The sequence below is a fragment of the Camelus dromedarius genome, chromosome 12 (assembly GCF_036321535.1).
Source record: "Camelus dromedarius isolate mCamDro1 chromosome 12, mCamDro1.pat, whole genome shotgun sequence".
NCBI classification, from domain to species: Eukaryota; Metazoa; Chordata; class Mammalia; order Artiodactyla; family Camelidae; genus Camelus; species Camelus dromedarius.
In genome coordinates, this window is record NC_087447.1 from 34,010,406 (window position 1) to 34,029,554 (window position 19,149).

The following is a 19,149-nucleotide window of genomic DNA, read 5'->3' on the forward strand; positions in this document are numbered from 1 at the left end:
CTTACAGGCTTTTGCACAGCAAAGGAAACAATAAACAAAACAAGAAGATAACCTATGGGCTGGGAGAACTGGGAGAAAATATTGCAAACTATGCAACTGATAAGGGCTTAGTTTCCAGACTATACAAACAGCTCATACCACTCAGTAACAAAAACCACAAACAACCCAATCAAAAAATGAGCAGAAGATCCATATAGACATTTTTCCAAAGAAGACATACAGATCGCCGATAGGCACATGAAAAGATGCGTAGCACTGCTAAGTATAAGAGAAATGCAAATCAAAACTACAGTGAGGTATCACCACACACTGGTCAGAATGGTCAGCATTAAAAAGTCCACAAACAATAAATACTGGAGAGGGTGTGGAGAGTCCTCAAAAAACTAAAAATACAGTTTCCATATGATCCAGCAATCCTACTCCTGGGAATATATCCAGAAAAAATTAAAACTAATTTGAAAAGATACATGCACCTTAATGTTCACAGCAGCACTATTTACAACAGCCAAGACATGGAAGCAACCTAAATGTCCCTCAACAGATAAATGGCTAAAGAAGATGTGATACACACACAAACACACACACACACACAATGGAATACTACTTAGCCATAAAAAGGATGAAATAATGCCATTTGCAGCAACGTGGATGGACCTAGAGATTATCATACTAAGTGAAGTTAGGCAGAGAAAGACAAGTAACATGATATCACTTAAATGTGGAATCTAAAAAAATGATACAAATGACCTTATTACAAAACAGAAACAGACTCACAGGTATAGAAAACTTAAGGTTACCAAAGGGGAAAAGGGGGAGTAGAGGAGGGATAAATTAGTAGGAGTTTAGGATTAGCAGATACAAACTACTATATATAAAACAGATAAACAACAAGGTTCTGCTATATAGCAGAGGAAACTATATTCAATATCTTGTAATGGCCTATAATGAAGAAGAATATGAAAAAGAATATGTATATATGTATAATTGAACCCCTCTGCTGTACACTAGAAACTAGCACAACACTGTAAATCAACTATACTCCATTAAAAACAAAAAGAAAAAGAAACAGCCCAACTTTTAAAGTTACCAGTCATTTTTCCTTCTTTTAGTTCCTCTCCACTGTGGGTTCATGGCCTCAGGCACCTGACAGAAACAGGACTCCTGAGGCGTGGAGCCCTCCCTCCCTTATGCAGTGGGGTACGGTTGGGGAGCTGTGCTCTGTATGAGACTGCGCAGCTGAGGGGAGGGAGAGTGGGGACTGAAACCCAGCCTGGTTCCACGCCCAGTCATGTGCCTGGGAGCCTGCTCTCACTGGTCCTTAGAGCGAGCCTTCCCTGAGCTTATGCACAGAGGACCTCGATACAGGGGTTCTGACCACTCCCCTCTAGTCCTGCCTCTACACCTGAGTCACTTGGGGAAGTTGTGCACGGCGGGGATCCCCGGCCCCACAACCCACTGAGAGATCATCAAGGAACGAGGTCTAGGAATCTGCATCTTCAAGGACACCAGGTGACTTTTCAGGTCAAAGAATCACTGCCAATTCACCTTTGACTCTCCAGCCCCTTTGCAGAGGGCCAGGCAGAGGGAATTACCCAAATCCCACTGCGTGGATAATAAACAGGTTTGAGAAAATACCTCACAACCCTAGGATGGGACTAGGTCAGACTGTCCAAATGTTTCTATCACTCCCTGTGAGGCAGGATGGAACCTATTTGCTGGTTCTGGGGTCTAAGACATCGACTTGGGCTCCAGTCTACTTCTTAGGACCATGTCAGTGGGCTTAGGTACATGGCCATCTGCCTCGGGCCTCAGTTTCCTCCTCTATAAAATGGGATCATGACAACTACTCCCTCGAAGGTACTGCTGTGGGGTGGCTGATTTGCTGGTCCTGGGGCAGTCTATAAATGTGGGCTGTTGTTCTTACTGTTACTGTTGTTTTACACAAGGAGGTTTCATTTTGGAAAAACAATAGCACCTACTAGGCACATGATAAATTCCTGCTGCTCTGAAGTGGATGCATCTGGGTTGACCTTAAAGTACTGCCATCACTAAGCATCATGCCTGACCCACAGTGAGGAAGTAAGAAACGAATGACCTCGACTTACAGACGGAGCGTCTTACTGGGAAGTTTTGGGTCAAAGCCTTCCTTTCTGCTAGTTTCATTCTGACCTCCTTCTCCAGGCTTCTAAAACCACCAAAGGTGAGCATTGTAGGAAACGCTGCTTTGCCATCAGGGTGGCGGCAGCATCAATAGTTCTGAAAGGGCCAAAAAGTGACCCGTGGCTAGGAAGCAGCCTCCAAATGACCTCCTCACCTTGCTGGACTTGTGGTCCACGTTGAAGGTGGCGATGACCCCGTCTGTCAGCTCCCGTCCCTCCCGGAGTACCAGGTACTCTGACAGCCGGTTGGCCAGGTAGGTTTTCCCAGTGCCGCTGGGCCCAGAGAGAATGATCCGCCGGTGTTCCACCAGCAGGGAGACATAGCGCTGCAGGATGGGCTTGGGGATCAGGGACTCAAACACCAGAGAGTCCAGGCTGTTTTCTGCAAGTCCTGCATTTGAGAGAGACAGGAAGTGTTTGCAGCCCTGCAGAGAGGGTGGGTCTCTGTGCCTGCTTACCTGGACTGCCAAAACCTGAAGCCAGCCCTTTCCCGGGCAGCCCCCTCATCTGAGACCCCCGCCCACCCAGGGACACCGCAGGCTCCCTGCTCACCAGCACTCCGTGCTCTGGCCCTTGGCTTGGCTGACCTCCTCAGACTCAGATTCACCTTTAATATCTGGACCCTCTGTCCTCATCCACTCTCTGCACAATTCCTAAGACTGAGAGCCCTGTTTGTCTGTCTGGATTTACCATTACCGATGGTGTTTGCTAAAACTAACATGAATCCCCCATGTCCACCCGGATCCTGGGGCTGCCTCTTCACCCTGTCCTCTCCTGCGTGCCAGGTGCACTGCTGCCCACACTCATGGACCAGGAAGGTAGCAACACTCTTATCGTTAAAATGAGGAAAAACACAAGGATTCAGGGATGTGAATACTGGAAGACCTAGGCTGAAATGCTACCTGCTGAGACATCTGAGCCTCAGCAACATTAAGAGGAAACATCTTTCCCCGTCCCCCCAGGACAACTTCATTACTCAGCGCTGTTGCCTTTCTTGATATCACTGCCAAGAGAGGATTCAGCCAAGGATATCTGTCCAGAACCTAAAGTAATTCTATTAAATAAGCACCTCAAAAAACCAGTATATGATTTAGTATCTTGTAATAACCTATAATGGAAAAGAATCTGAAAAAGAATATGTATATATTCTATATAGAGAGAGAACATTGAATCACTTTGCTGTACACCTGGAACTAACACAATGTGGTAATCAACTAAATTTCAACAAAAAAGATAAAAATAAAAATAAATTTAAAAAAAGAAACCAGTATATGTAGGTAAAAAGTAAACTGAAAAGCATTTATTGTTTTATAACAGCATCTTCCATCCACATAATTATTCACTGCAAACAGACCCTCCTAATGCATCCATATGCTTATTTCCAATCCTCCACAACTGAGAATAGCTCCTGAATGCAAGGACTGTTCTAGGATTGTCCTGATGAAGAATCCCAAATGACATCTTCTGGGTACAGGTCTAAAACTTTCCTGGAAGTGGCCTCAACAGAGCCTACAGTGGCTCAAAGCTCAATGCCAAGTATGGAGGGTGGGGTGTCCTGTTGAAACTTAATAACAAACATGAGGTGGGAATTAAAACTCCCTGAAACCGCTCTCTCAGCATATATGTGGCTGTTTTGGTCTCTTGACATAATCCGCCCCCCGGGGGTGACTACTTTGCAGACCAACTCACTTCAGAGCACACAAAGCCACAGCCCCTCTCCTGGTTCCACTGAAGTCAGTCCTCTGCAGCTCACGGATCTCTTTCAGCTCAAATCCTTGAGTGGTTTTTAGTGCCTTGAAGGTCTAAGTGTCAAGTACTACCAGAAGACAGAAGAGTCGTGTCTTGATTAAAAATAAACCTGCGCTGATCCCTCCAGATGCTAAAACAACCTGATGTGCCGACCCAGCACCAGATCCGGCTCTGTGGTGGGGCGACCTGTTCCACAGGGGCAGATGGTCTTGTCGCCGTTTCTGCAGAGGTCTGGTCTGGTCTCTGCAGTAGGGCACTCCTTTCACTCTTTAGGGCTTGCAGTGCTCACCTGCTCATTGGCATGGATAAAATGCAATGTAAGCTCATGATGAATCCAGCTTTCCTTACAGGGTTCTTGGAGTGGACAGTTGTGGTCAGGGTGTGCTCGTCAGCCCTCCTTCCTTCCCCTTACAGTGGGACTCTTCTTTCTGATACGGAGTTCATTTCAGGTGGTTCCAGCAGGGCTGACCCCACACCTTCATCCACCAGGGGCGTGGGCTTGTGAGCACCTTTCCCTGGTCACAATGACTGATTTGGTGATGGGCATTTGACTCACCTAAGAATCACCTCTAAGAATTTTTCTCTCACACTTGTCCAGAAAGACACTCCCTTTTTGCTTCCTAAGCTAGCAGGATGAATCAGGGCCACTCATCAGCCATGTGAAGAAAGCTCAAAAAATAAGCGAAGCTGAGTGAGGGAGGCCTAGTACCGATGGCACTGCCGGAGCACCTGGATCCAGTTATGCCTGAAGTATATTCTGGGATTTTCCAGGTACCTGAGCCTATGTTTCCTTTTTTTTTTTTTTTGCTGAATTTAGTTTTGAGTAGGTTTCTGGCATCTGTGGCCCGAGGCCACAACTGTGGAATTCGACTTGCTTGCAAGATAAGGCTTGTGTGAGGCTCAAACAAAAATATGCCACCTGTCGCCAACAGAGTGAGATCGTCATTCCTGCTGATGAGGAATGCTGGGGGTGCTTTTGGAAAACCTCCCAACCAGGAAACCAAACTTGTATCAAACAACCCCCAAGCCGCACTGTTAAATCTACAGCTGAGATCAGTGTCTTACAGAATAGAAACAAGGCACCTTGAAAGTTGAGTTTATCAGTCTGTTCGTTCTATGTCTATCATTCTGTTCTGCAGTGTTTATCAGTCTATTCTTTAGGTGGTTCATAAAATACAGGAAAAAGGACTCTCTGGTCAAATACATCTGTGTCAGACTGGATCACACACAGCCTGCTTAGCAGCTCTAAGAGTTAGGACACTAACAAAGCCTTCATAGAGTACCAATACACGCCCGCCCCGCTGCCTCCCAACCCGGATGATGGCAATGATGCAGTTTCCCAGACTTATTTGGCCATGAACTTTTTTTTCCCAAAATTCTCTGTGGGCCTAGAGTTCCACGGAACCCACTCTGGCCTGGGGCGTAACGTCTCTAGCTGATGAGGCCACAGGAAGCTCCAGCAGCATCATGCGTGGGCAAGAGCTCCAGCATTTCCTCAGCGTGCTCCTCGCGACCCCTCGCTAGCCTACAGCAAATCATGCTTTCCCCATCTGCAGAAAGGGACCGAGTCCAAGGCTCTCTGGCAAGAGTAACTCACCAGTATCGGCTGAGCCCCATGTCAACAGGGTTATTAAGATTCCATCATCTCAGAGTCATAAGGCTAATGGGATCTTTTGTTATGTAATTTCAGCAATAAACTCTAATTATTTGTACCTGACGGAGGTCGAAAAAGCTAAAGACTGTTCAGCTTGCTTAGGTAAGAGTAACTGTGGTGGAAGGGAAAAAAAATACAACCCGCATACACGTGCCCCAACACAACTGCAGCCACGGTTTCCTGTGCCAAGTCACAGAACAAGGACTGTGGCTCCCAAAGCTCCCGCGTCTGCGGGCGGCCGGAGTACCTTTGACAGCCACGGAGATGGTCGTGTTCTCTCCGACCAGGTAGCCGCAGGGGAGGAGCTCAGGGGTCTCGGAAGCGTTGCTGCGTTTGATCTCCCCAATGCTGTAGCCGAGGACGCTGTCTGAATTCAGCCCCAGCTGACTCACCGGATCGACATGAATGATGTATTCCTGGAAAAAAAAACAACAAAAAAACCCAAAATAAAGACCCCGTCAAACACGTGGCCAAAAATCTGCCCGTGACTCATGTTTTCACTGGGTGATTTACAGTCACCTTCTCCTCTGTCTCAGCTGATGCCTGAGTTGAAATACCAACACTGTGGAACGAGGGACAGAAGAGCTGACTTTCTGTGGGGATGAAGCCCTCGTACCACAGGCCTCTTAAAATACAGATTTATTTGCTTAGTGATGGTGGTATGGGGGTGGGGGGTGGGAAACCCTAACAGGATGGTGGACGTTTAGTCTGGATGAACCAAGCACGGAAATGTTAGGCTGCCTGTCCTCTAAGTTCAGCTGAAGTCTTGAAGACGTCAGGGCCTGTGAGGTGTGCTGGAAGATGCATGAAAAAGTAATGGACAAGAAATCTCTCTACCAGCCCCTTCTTTTGGCTCAGGTCAAGGCCCATCCTATTGACAAAGGGAACAAAACCTGGGGCTGCTAGAAAAAAAGCAACTCTTGAGTTCTAAAGAAGCCAATGTGTGTGGAGTTTGGAAGGTGTTCCCTCTTAGGTGAGTGACCAAAAGGTTGTAGGTCATTGAACTTGGAATGAAGGTCTGTGGGCAGAAGGCTGATAACAAGCCTCTCCCTTTAATGGCCCCATTTCCTCATGTGTGACTCCCCACAGAACCTTTTTGTCCACACTGTCGTCCTTCTAATCCAAAGATGTCCAACGGCACGCCAGCAGAGACCAGGTTTAGGCTGGGGAAGCAGACCTGGGCTGCCCTAGGCCACGCCTGTCCCTCACCTGGTCACAGTTCTACAGATGGCCCGCCAAGACGGGGAGCGAGCTTTGGTCAGACAACAGAATTTCCTGTGTGTGAAGCCTCCTGAGTCTAGATGTTAGGAGACTGGAGAGCACTGGTTAAAAGTCAGGTTTTGAAATCAGACCAACTCAAGGAGACCAATGTGATCTCTGGCTCAAAAAATGTGGGCCATTATTCGTACTCAGGGGATATGATTAATGAACACTTCTGGTTGTTAACCTATTTCAAGTCAATAGAAAAAATGTACCAAAAGCTTCTTTCAAACCACTTAGTATGTCAAGGTTCACCTCGATACTCATTAGTTTTTTCTCCTGTGGCAAACACCCACTCCAATGATGGGATTAGAACGAACAGAAAAATAACTATGCCAACATCTTTGACACTGGCCATGGATCAGAAGTCAGTGTCACTTGGAGTGCAAATCGCAGACTCTGAAAGTGTTGGCACAGGACGCCAGGCACGCTAGATCAAATCCTCTCCCCTCAGATGAAGGAGGGAAATCTGATGTCTCAGCCCCAGCCACAGGACACACACTGCAAAACATACTCAACAGGACACAATTCTAAGGTGAAGAGAGAATGTGGACATGAGCAGTTCACCATGAGAGGCTCAAATAATCGCTCAAGGCCAGGGAATGACTCTTACTGGCTGGCCAACCCCTGCCAAGGGCAGACAAGAACAGTTGGGCCTGTTCCCAGTCTGTACTTACCTTCCTCCTTCTGTTCACAGGTCCCAGCATCATAAGGATGTGGGAGAGGGGACAGGCCCGAGAAATGACCAGGTTCTGGACACAAACCTCCCGTTCCCTCCCTAAGCCCAGGCCCCCGCTCGGGGAGAGAGACCGGCACAGCCGTCTTCATGAAACACTTACTTTGAACAGCCGTCTAACCACCCCATCGAGCACATCCCACTTGGTCTTGCCACTAACGCCAATGCAGCCAATGAGAAAGAGGTGTGGTCTGGAATCCTAAGGGCAAGGAGATGTACGCAGGTGAAAAATGGGTGGATCTCTTTTGACTCAGTTTAGCAGAGGACTCAGATTGTCTTAGAACTCCACCAACGATTTGAGAGGGGAATAAAATTCCTATTGTTTTAACACCAGCTGTGACTTAGATTGAATGCTACAGTCTTAAACACTCTCCTCCTCTATTGCTAATACAGCAACCTGTGGGTCAGGGAGAGAGGATCTCCTCTCTGGAATCTAGAGCCTTCTACCAAGCGTGTACCCTGTATAGTGTGTAGACCCTTGCATGGAATGCTCTCCCCTTTCTGCTATCCCGTCTTTCCAAACTTTGCTTACAAACTCACCTCTTCCAGGAAGCCTTCAATGATTAACCCACCAGGCTCAGAGTTCACACCACTTCAATAGTTCTGTACACAATTTATATGTGTACTCTGCACTCATTTATTTTTAGGTGTTTCTGTCTTATCTGTCTATCAAGTTTGTCTCCTTGCTAGATCTTAAACTCCTTCAGGATAGACTATGTTTCTATTTCTTCTTCTTCTTCTTCTTTTTTAAATAGTATTGATTTCTTTTCTTCTAATTAAAAGTTAAAACATGCTCAGTTCAGAAAACTAGTCAGACTCCAGGAAGTTCACAATCATCTTTTCCTACTTCTTTTGTATCTCTGCCCGCAGGGCTCTGCATAGTGGGGGCTAACTGATCATACTGATTAAAGGCAAGCTAATAGAACATTCCATCGTGTTTGATTTTAAAGTATCTGACATGCTCATAAGAATATAGAATTAGGAGCGTGAGGGAGGTGGGAAGAGGGTGTATTTGGCAGTTAAGCAGAATCAGTGGAGAAAAGAGCACCAATCTTGCCGTGAGGTGGTCTGGCCCCACCACTTGCCTCACAGCCTTAGGTAAGTGATGCTTGGGTCTTGGTTTCTCAACTGTAAAATGGAGATCACACCTGGACAACCAACCTCATCTGGGTGCTGGGGTAGTCCAGAACAATGCAATTTTTGAAAGTGACTCAGACTCAAACTTTTGTTAAATATAAGATCTATTTGTGCTGATGATCATTAGAATAAAATGCATTCACAAGTATCACTTGCATTTGTTAACAGAATGTTCTAAGAACAGACTTCCCCTTGATAGTTTATCACTCTGCTAGCTAAGCTCTGAAAATCAAGCTATTTATTGGATCCTTTAGGCTAGGTGATGCTCAAACCCCTGGCAGCTCCAAAATCCTGGGGTTACCCCCTTCAGTGAGTCTAGACAGCCAGCCACAGAGTGGCATCCCCTGGCAGAGAAGTCTGGCTGCAGACGCTTTGTTCTGGAGGGCACTGCGGGCTCCCTAGCTCTCAGAGACAACACTAGCATGTTGGCTAGAATATTAAGAAATAACAATCAAACAAAAAACTCAAAGGGACGTAAATTAGGGACTCCTGAGTCTTCCCATGTATCTGAGAGATGGTCATTCAGAGCATCATTTGGATTTAATCAATGACTAAAAATCGACTCTGGTTGCCAATCCCCACCCATACCCTGAGACAGTTGCTTATAGGGGTACAAACTCTAGACCCTGGAAGAGAATAGAACAGAAACTGCTCAGAAAACTCAGGACCGCCCCCTCCAGCCTCAGTGAGTGAGGACGCCCCGCCACCTTCATTTCGAGCCTCCTGCGATCTGCCGGGCTTGGCCGCCTCTGTCTCCCAGCGTCTACCTGGTCAGCAGCCTCTGACAACTGGCTAAAACTGGTGCTCCTGGTCGGCTGAATTTGCTCTTCTGTACCTTCTGTGCTACATGTGCTTAGCTGCCTTTGAAGAGCTTTGGGAAGAGATTAAATTCAGAAAAGCCATCTCTGACTGATGCGAGTGTTTAGTTAGTGACATGAAAGTGCAACACGGGCCATCTTTAGGGCTCTTCGTAGACGTTCCAAACATAAGAGACAGGGAATGGCCGTTGGCTCACTTCCACCGTGTCGAAATGCTGCTGGGGTTTAGCGTGAGTTAGGGAAAGCGTTAGTACTATTTCCGAGTCCCCGCAGGCTCCGAGGTGGCAGGGTGTAAGGATGAGATCACTACGCTAGGTAGTTCTACCTGGCGCAGGGACAGGCAGAGCAGGGGGAGGGATCCAACTAACCTCCTTCCACTTCATTTCCTCCTGAAAGCTGACAACTATCTTAACATGCCTGCCTCCTTCCTTCCGAGCCGAGCATTCACCAGTGTCATCCAGCAACATGTCTGCGAATGGAAAACATCAACAGCCTTAGGCACGTGGGGACAGCAAAGCCGGCTTCCTGACACCCCCGCCGCCTGTCGGCACGGCAGCGGGACAAACCAGGTGTCAGGGTGCGGGGGGGCGTGGGGTGGGGGCAGGGGAAGGGGCGAGGGCAGAATGGAGGATGCAACCACAGAAACCAACAGTGGACCAACCAAGGAGCCAGCAGGCTGACGACGTGCCTTGCCAAATGGAAGTGCGAGGGAGACTCAACCGAAACGCTAGCAACAGCAGCATCATGGATAAGAACTCAAAGCGTCAGTCTCGATGTGCTTACAATGAAAACCTGGATCATGGTTGCTAACTACCACACAGCCTGGAATCCAGCCCGAAGGCAGGAAGGTCATAAACCAAGCCACTGCCCAGGTGGGACTGGCTACCATGGGGTAGGGTGGGGGGGCAGGGGTTGTATGTAGCATACAGCTTGCAGGTCAGCCTCTTAAAATGGGTCGAACAAAACTCAGCATGGTGGGCGAGGGGATCCAAGCTCACAGCCTGGAGAAACTGGGGCGCTGGAGCGAAGCATGACAGCAGTCTAACGGCTGGGCTCATGTTGGTAGCAGACGCACACCCAGACACACGCACACCCTAAGTGCACACACGCTTGCTGCCTCTCCTTTTGATCTGCTGCTCTGCTCATCCTGGGGCTTCTGCTTGGAGACCAGAGTGCCTGCTGCAGGCCCGGTGACACCACTCACCCAGGCTGCTTGACTCGGCGAGGTTCAGGCTGTGCTGGGAGAGGCCCATGGACTGCCTTGGGGAGGCAGAGAGGGACACCTGGGAGGGCGCCCGGCTGCAACCACTGCCTTGTGACTCCGACTTCAGCCGGTCATTCTCAGCTTTCAGCTTCTCTATTTCACTCTGCGAAGGGTAAGGGAGAAGCTCACTTACTAGGTGGATACAATGCAAAAAAGCCTTTTATGGAGGAGGGATTTAAAAGTTCTCTGCAGGGATCGAGTGGGAATCTCAGGCGAGATGGAGTAAGTTACACCATCAGAGAGATTCAACAGTGTCCCCTGCCCTTGCTGGATACACAAGACCTCTCCAGCCGGGGAGGGGCTGTCTTTTTCGAGACCTGGCCTTTAACAAGACCTCAGAAATGTCTCCCAGAGTCTGAGTGGAAGGTGGAAAAAGTCTTACCTGAGAAATTTGAGAAACTTTGGGTTTCTCAACCCAGACCTTTACTGCAGGACTTCTCAGAACTTTAATGAGTTGGTATATGCGTTGTGAATCTGAGGGGGGCAGTACTTCCTAAACATATTTGATCAAGGCGCTTTCCTTTCACAGAGCTTCTCGTGGAAAGTGTCCCAAGGAACCTCCCTTGGGAAATTTAGTAGAACTCACAGTGTTCTTTCACTCTCTGAATATTTACGAAGAACCTACTGTGTGTTAAGCACTGGTGCTACATCCAGAGAAAGGGGTGCAAAATAATAGCTCAGAAGACTCAAAAGCCTTCAATCCGCGGCAGGAGAGAAGGGCCCTACAAACAAATCTATAGGAATTCAGGTCAGGGCACTAACTCTTGAAGCTGCAGGACTTGGAAAAGCTTTGCAGAGGAAGAGGCATCAGGCTGGGCCTTGAGGGAAGGGTGTATAGAAGGCTATCCCAGTGGAGGGAAGAAAGGAAACAAATTCCTGGGGCAGGAAAAGGGGGCCGTCGGTGGCTCCCTTTGGCTGGTGAGCAGAGTCTGGAAGGTTGATTTCGGAGTGGGTGGTGGAGTAAGAGGACAACGCATCCTGTAGAAGCCTTGTGGGCCAGGTACAGGAGACAGTGCTGCAGGCAGGAGGCTGTGGCAGTCAAGGGGCTTGGTTACTCTGACACTTCCAAAAGATTGGCTTTGAGCAACAGAGAGGGCCTATAAAGAGAGCAAGGCTAGGAAGGCAAAGCAGCCCTCGGGCGTGGCGGAGGGCACTCCTTCCCGGGCAGCCTGGGGCTCAGTCGCGCTCCGACTCTCACCTGCATCCTGTTCATGGCCTCCCGGAGCTGGTCCAGCTGGTGCGCAGAGCTGAGGGCTTCCAGGCGGATGTCGGTCAGCTTCATCTCCTTGTCTCTCAGCTCGTTTCGGAGCTGCATGACCGTCTCGGCCTCACTGTCCATGCACTCTGAAATGCTAGAGAAAGAGGAATGTTACCGACCAAGACAGCTCTGAGCTCCGCCCCTTTTAGTCCCCCACTGACAACCACTCCATGTCCATCATCACGTTTGTTCAGGAGTAACCCTGTACGACCAGCTGCCCTGTGCTTCCTGGGGGTGAAAATATCAAAGCACTTGAAATTCACAGACTTTACTGCTTCTCTACACTCTCTCTGCAGAGCTCTGGCAATCAGAATGGCATTGTTGCCCCTTTCAGCCAAATCCCAGTAATCTAGGGATAAAGAGGAGCCTGCGGAATGGAACAGCAACCTTGGGGCTTTGAAAGCCTCTGTGATGTGTACACAGCTGGGCCCTATGCTGACACTACATGGCCTCTGAGATCTAAACCCACTCAGAGAAACGATGTCATCTGTCTGTTTTTAAGATTCGACACTCCAGGGTCAGACATCTGAGGATGATATTTATCTGCCAAAAAGGAGAAGAAACCTGAAGATATGGGTGGAAGATGCTAAGTCTGCTCCTGGACACATTCTAAAATCCACTCCCCTAAAAGGGTCTAGAGAGCAGTCTTTTATTCCCCCACCCCTACAACAAGCTCACAGCAAGGAAGAGAAACATCTCGGGTGGTCAGAGAGTAAGGATGATGTGACATGGAAGCCCAACTTTTATCTGAAAGCATGCAACAGCGCGGCGAGCTGTTCTCCTTCCCCAGCTGGACACCAGATCAGGGGACCGCAGGACCCCGTGAGTCCCTCTGTCTTAAGAAGTGGTCCTTCCAGGCTGGGTCCCTTATTTGATTAGTTAGGTTTGCTCTTTCGATGTCTGGCAGGTCAGCACAAAGTGGAAGATAGTAAAAGTCATGATAAATTGTAATGTTAGAAAAGTTAGTTCTATTTTATAAGAAAAGTTCTGTTGATTTCAAGGATTATAGGAGCTGAGGTGAGCGGTGATCCAAAAGAGAATGCTTTGACATTTCTTGGACTGACAACAGAAAAAAGAAAAAAACAAAAAAACCCAAGTCCATAAAGTTACAAAGCTGAAGCTGATTATCTCTGAAAGGCACGGTGAGCATGTGGTGTCTGCAGAAATGGTCACGGGAGACCCAAGTACTGGATGTGAGGCCAAACCAAACCTGACATGTGAAACTGGTAGAGGGTGTGGAAACGCTCACTGCCAAAGGAAAAGCATTATCATGGTTAAAAGAGATGCAATTGTATTTCGGGGGCAGAGAGGACTAGAAGAAAAATTTAACATCTGAACAGCCAAATCTTTTTGTGGCTGTTTTCCCAGCCTGCACTTGAACTGTTGCGAGAGTTACAAAACCACCTCTTATTTTCAAAAGTTGTCAGCAGCCAAGGAAACTTCTCCTCTACTTCAAAATCTTCTAACACTTCCAATGGACTCTTTCAAATCTTATAATTCTTCCCACTCCATACCTATAAGAAACTGAAGTCAACAGATTTGGTGCTGAACTGTCTTTAGAAATCAGATCATCCCCCACACAGATCTCTGCGATGTGAATAGCCTGTGGTTTGGAGGGTTTAATGACAGTCGTGCTTTTTTTTGGTTTGGGAGGTTTGCAGCAGGAGCATGCAGAAACTGGTTCTTTCTGGAGAAAGGACTATGGTTTCCGGGTTTAAATGGAGTGTAAAGTCTGAACAAAGTTCCACGGTGACACTCTGGTCTTAGCCAAACCATGCCCGGCACAGATCTCAAAGGCTCCAGTCCACCGCAGAGAACCGGCTTTGGTTCACACTGTGTCAGTCCGTCTGTCAGTCCACGGCAAGGCATTTTGCTGCAGTCTCTTTTACCGGGTCTGTGCTTTTCCCCCAGGAGGCTTTCTCAGCAAGAGAAGCCACATTTTCTCAGGACCTGCTTTCTGGAATTTACCACATGGGTTACTTTGTGAAGCTTGGCCAATGATGACGTCACAAAGGGAAGCAAACTAGAAGGAAGAAAGTCTGTGTGGGAGTAACTGCACCAAAGGTCCTGGGCCCTTCAGTTAGCCCCTCAAATCGGCCAGTTCTCAGAAACACACAACACAGAGATGATGTTGAAAACAAGCCCCAACTAAGTTAGTCCTTATGCCGACTGCCCAGGACGGAGCCTTTGCCCCTCGTCCCTTCGGCACTAGACTTCTGCTCTGTCACTGATAACCCCTCCCTGCCTGGCTGCTGGCTCCCAGGACCAGGGTTCTTCTCTACCTCATTTGTCGTGTCTGATGTCACTGATCCACACGTAGCAGGTGCCCCGCAAACGCTCACTGAACACGTAGGCCACTGTGGTAGGCATCTGCAGTACATTATTTAAGGTACCACGGACATCACTAACTCCAGGAAGTGGTACTGCAATGACCTCCGTTCTAAAGATGGGGAGGCTGAGGCAAAGAGGCTGACGTGCCCATAAGAAATGCCAGAATCAGAAACAAATCTGGTGGGTCTGCTGAACCTGAGGGCCCACACTCCTGGACGACAACCAGCGGGCACTCACGTTCGTCCGCTCCATGGGCTACTTACTGAAGCAGCCTGATGCTCACCGCTTCCTACTCAGTCCCTAGCACTTCATTCCAGCACATTCCCGCCAGTCTTGCCCAGGTGGCAGGGCTGGTGGAAGACCTAATTTTAAACGCCCGAATATGGGAAATGCTGCCTTCCCACACCGCCATTCCTTCCACCCACGGAGTAGGAAATTTTCTGAGCCCCAACTCCTCTGCCTTTGGTTTCTTCTTTGAACTCTGTCTCATGTCTAGATCTGCACATTCTTATAAACCCTTCAAGGCTGGAAAGAAGCATTTGCTTTCTGCCCACCCTTTGGAAAACCAGACCCAAAACAAACATCTGCAGTGTGCATGGATGCTGTGGAATGTCAGGGAAGGGCTGCCGAGCCCAGAGGCAGCCCCACCCAATCCCGATGGGGTAAGTGGTTTGGACAGAGCGCTCTCTCGCTATGGTCTCCAGGAGCCCCATGTGGCTGAGTGCATCATGGCCACCCTCCCCTTACCTCACTTGGCCACTTGGCATTTGGCCTAGTTACTACTCCCGCCTCCAAACAGTTTTCTCTCTGTTCCTGGGTTCCTACCCCAGAGCTCAGACCCTGCCCCTCTGCCTCTTCTCCACCTCTATTCAACCCCTTTGGAGAATCCCTCCAGCTCTGGGATGATGGCATGTGAGTCAATGATGGCCGGTCCTTTACTTGCCTTCTGGGCTCCCTGCAGGTCACATAGGACTCACACTCCCAATCACTGGCCTAACCCCTCACACCAGCACACAGGGCAGCTGGAGGGGCACTGCTGTCCAGCCATCAGTGCTCCTCTCCCCTGACCCCTGTTTACACCTTCGCCCAAAGCAGAAGTGCCTGTCCCCATGGCCACCCTCCTACCAGAGTGCTCCCCAAGAGAAGAGGAGCTCCTCATCTGAGTAAAATGGAGACCCTGATGTGCTGCACCGGCGAGTGGGCTGATAAAAACATCAGGGCCCTAGGCTGTCTCCTCATTTCCACCTCCTGTCTCCTGTGTGGTCCGGCAGGCCGCGTGCTACAAAGGCCTGGCTCACCCTCTCACCTGCATTTCCTGCACCCATCTGGCAGGCCGGCCTTGGGACACTGGCACAGGCCGCTGTCTTCAGCGGGTGGGCTAGCAGGCTGTGTGGACCGGGGAGTGGCCCCACAGAGCTGGCCTCCTGAGGCTGAAGGAGGGCACAGCAGGAGGCGGCCCTGCGTGCACAGCACTCAGCCGGGCCCTCCCAAGACGCCAGTGACGCAGATGTCATTCATCTCATGCTCACCAGTGAGGAAATGGAGGTGTCTACCGCCACCCTACTCCCTTGCTCAACCCACTCTCAGAGGCTGTCCTGAGCGCGGCGCCGTGGTCATCCTCTCCCAGGCACTGTCTGATCTCGTGGGAACTGCCCCCGCAGACTGCTTGGCTCCGGTCTTCCTTCCACTTCTCACCTGGCTCTACCAAGGTCTCTGGTGGGATTCGGCCCCGCAGGGAAAGGGCAGTCGCTTGCACTGCTGCCGGAAGCCGGCCGTGTCGCCTTCTGAGCTGGCACCTGGATCCCCGACTGTCTGTCCCACGCCATTCCTGACCTGTTCTTTTTTTTTTTTTTTAAAGATGTTTTCGTGGGGAGGGTAATGAGGTTTATTCATTTATTTAAGTGGAAGTACTGGTGACTGAACCCAGGACCTCATGCATGCTAAGCATGCGCTCTACCTTCCCCTCCACCCTCCCCAACCTATTCTTGCCTCTAGAGTCTGGGCCTTACGTTTTCAGATGGAGGACAGGGCTGTCTCCTATGACGCTGATGGAACAACGATCGCTGGGCACTCAGTGGAAACCACGGGAGGTGGGGGTGGGCTGGGCACCTTGGTGCCAGGGGAACAGCATCTCAACCAATGTCAAGTGAGCAATCACCTGTCTCTCTCAACCAGCTGTGTTCCTGAAGAGCTCTGTACAAACTGACCCATTTCCAATTCACTGGGAGAGGCCACGGTGATGAATCATTCTATGAAACAGAGAGCCCTTCGCTAAAGAGAACTGCCACTGAATCTCTCCGTTTTTTTAAACTTCCAAATTCTAAGCACTGACCTCAGAGAAAGAGTCCACACTAAATTTTGATCAAAGAAGAAAAGTGTAATCTCTCTAAGCCCTGTCACCCAAATGAACCAGAATTTCAACCCAAACTGCCAACATTTATATCATCATCTCCCTGTCACAGCAGGACGGTTGTAGCTTTTCACATCCACTTATCTTGTTTAATCCTAGGATAGGATAAGTAGACAACAATTATCCCAATTTGACAAAGCAATGGAAACAAAGAGAGGCTAAGCCGCCTGCCCAAGACGAGCCAGCTAATTATCCACACTGATGCCAGCAGAGCAAAAACTCGAGTTTTCTCTCTCTTTCAACGTCCCCAGTCCTGAGCCACTGCAAGAACACGCGTGGTCCGGTGAACCTAAGACACACAGGACCCAAGGAGCAGATACAGCATAAGAGGACCCCCGGCCATTCCTGCTTGAGAGGGTTCCCGGGGCCAAAGACGTCGCCTGACCAGAGTGACCCCAGCAGACAGACTTACAGAGAGTTGGAGTGAGAGGTCCTCAGCAGCGGAGTGGAGCCCGCGGAACCGTTGTGCGGCAGCTTTGGTGAGGAAGGCAGCGAAGAATCCGTCATCTCCTCGATGTCCGAATGAGAGGATGCCGACTTGGGGGACTTCTTCTTCCCGAAAGCTTGCTTGAAGGAGCTGCGTAACTGAATTACACGAGACCGTCAGCCTGGCCGGGGCTGCGGCCAACACTCAGGCCTCGGCCAGAGGCATGCAGACCGAGGAGCAGGCCGCTTCTCCCGCGTTCTCCTCCCGCCATGGAAAAGGCTCCCGACAGCGCTCTCGAGTCAGTGCATTAAGGGAAGAAGAGTTATCTGGTGTTGACAGCTCAGAGGACTGGACCTGTGGGTGACATTTCATGCCTACTCTTGGGTCGAGGCTAGATGCCCACTGCAAGACAGAGCCTGGCTCAGCGGACGGATGTGGGGAGGAGGAGGTTACACAGCAACAAGGCGGGGTGCTCAGACACGGGACGGATGCGGATGAGGTTAGTCATATCAATGGATGGGTTAGCTTGGTATCTGATATTAAGGTTGGTCTTGCTTACCTCATTGACCTGCCAGAGAAAACGCAAGCAAAAATGGGGAAGGGGAAGGAAAAAAGACAATTTTTAACAGAGAAAGCCAGTGACAGGGAAAGCTTTGGACTTTTTAGACACCACGTGGCTAATAATAAATACCATACACAGAGGAGGTTTCTGGTAGGATCAGGAGTCTTTCAAAGCATTAGGGGCCTCTTCCTCTATTACAGAAGGTGAGGAACAGCAGGTCTGGAAGTTCCCCTATAATCCGAGCTCCGCTAGCTTCTCTGTCTGGTTGAAATGACTGCCCCACCTTCCTATGTTCCCTCACTCTTTTCTGGCCTCTTATCAGACATCCCTAAGCCATATATATATACATATACATATACATATACATATACATATACATATACATATACATATATATATATTTGGGAGGGGGGCAAGCCTTTTCTCAACGAGGGTAGCTTTATTGCTGCACTGGTCCTAGCAGAGCCGCGTAGCTCTTTGATACATGAACTTAAGGACTCCTGCTGCCCTTCTACACGTATAAGATAATATAATAAAAGCAGGGAATTAGCCATCTCACTTGTTGCTCAAAAATGATATTTTAAAGAAATTTATTAACCATATTGGGAAAAGGTAATTGGTATATCACAAATTCTCCAAACCATGAGATTGATCTGAAAATTCTAATAAGAACAGAAAGATTTTAAAGTGCAACGTCTTCTCTGAAAGCCATGGTAAGCATGTATTTTTCTAGGCCAAAAAAATAAAGTTTCATCTTGAAAAAGGTCTTTTAAAAAGTAATGTCCTTTTTCTAAAGCCTCTTTTCCTCTGGAAACATATTCTGGGGGTTGTCTTAACCATTGTGAAGTCCAGAAAAATGAGCCATTCTGAAATAATGAGACGTTTCTCCCAGCAAAGTTTCATTCATAACAAACTGCATGTCCAGCTTGTGGGCAAATCTAGATCCCATTTCTCTCCCATTTCTTACTTCTGGCCATATTTCCAGACAGCAGTAATAGAAATAGAAAGGTTTGGCACCTGAATTCCGGCCTGTACCTCTGGTAAAATGCTAGGCAGAAGAGATTACAAAGATGAGACAAAATTCAGCTTTGGGATTCTCTGAGGATGGCCAATTATTCATCCTCCCCAATTGCACTGGTAATCAAGAGTTGTCTTAAAATAAGTAAGTTTTATTTCCTGAATGGAAGAGAATGGCTAATCACGATTTTTCATAGAAAACAGTTCTCTCTCATCACTTTGATAATCAAATCAGATTATTTATCAACAGCATATTAGAAATAGCAACATGAGTTAATTGTATTGGTTTGAGTCATAGCAAATGAGTTGACTAAAAGCCATTAGTAACTTAAAGGAAACATTTAATCAGAATGATGAGAGGCTTACA

General features: G+C 48.5%; 1 protein-coding gene across 9 annotated transcripts in view; it reads right to left on the bottom strand.

Annotated features, from left to right (window-relative positions):
• The window catches only part of NAV2 (neuron navigator 2), a 690,497-nt gene that overhangs the window by 16,349 nt on the left and 654,999 nt on the right, over positions 1 to 19,149 (bottom strand). For 8 of the 9 annotated variants that reach the window (XM_064492508.1, XM_064492507.1, XM_064492506.1 and 5 more), the window contains 7 exons: positions 17,189 to 17,361; positions 11,976 to 12,129; positions 10,718 to 10,880; positions 9,882 to 9,982; positions 7,662 to 7,757; positions 5,810 to 5,978; positions 2,315 to 2,550 (listed from right to left, as the gene is read on the bottom strand). In XM_064492508.1, the coding sequence (XP_064348578.1) occupies positions 2,315 to 2,550; positions 5,810 to 5,978; positions 7,662 to 7,757; positions 9,882 to 9,982; positions 10,718 to 10,880; positions 11,976 to 12,129; positions 17,189 to 17,361 (1,092 nt within the window). Of the gene's footprint in view, positions 1 to 2,314; positions 2,551 to 5,809; positions 5,979 to 7,661; positions 7,758 to 9,881; positions 9,983 to 10,717; positions 10,881 to 11,975; positions 12,130 to 17,188; positions 17,362 to 19,149 lie in introns of those variants that run through there. The other variant, XR_010383379.1, reaches the window with a different exon arrangement.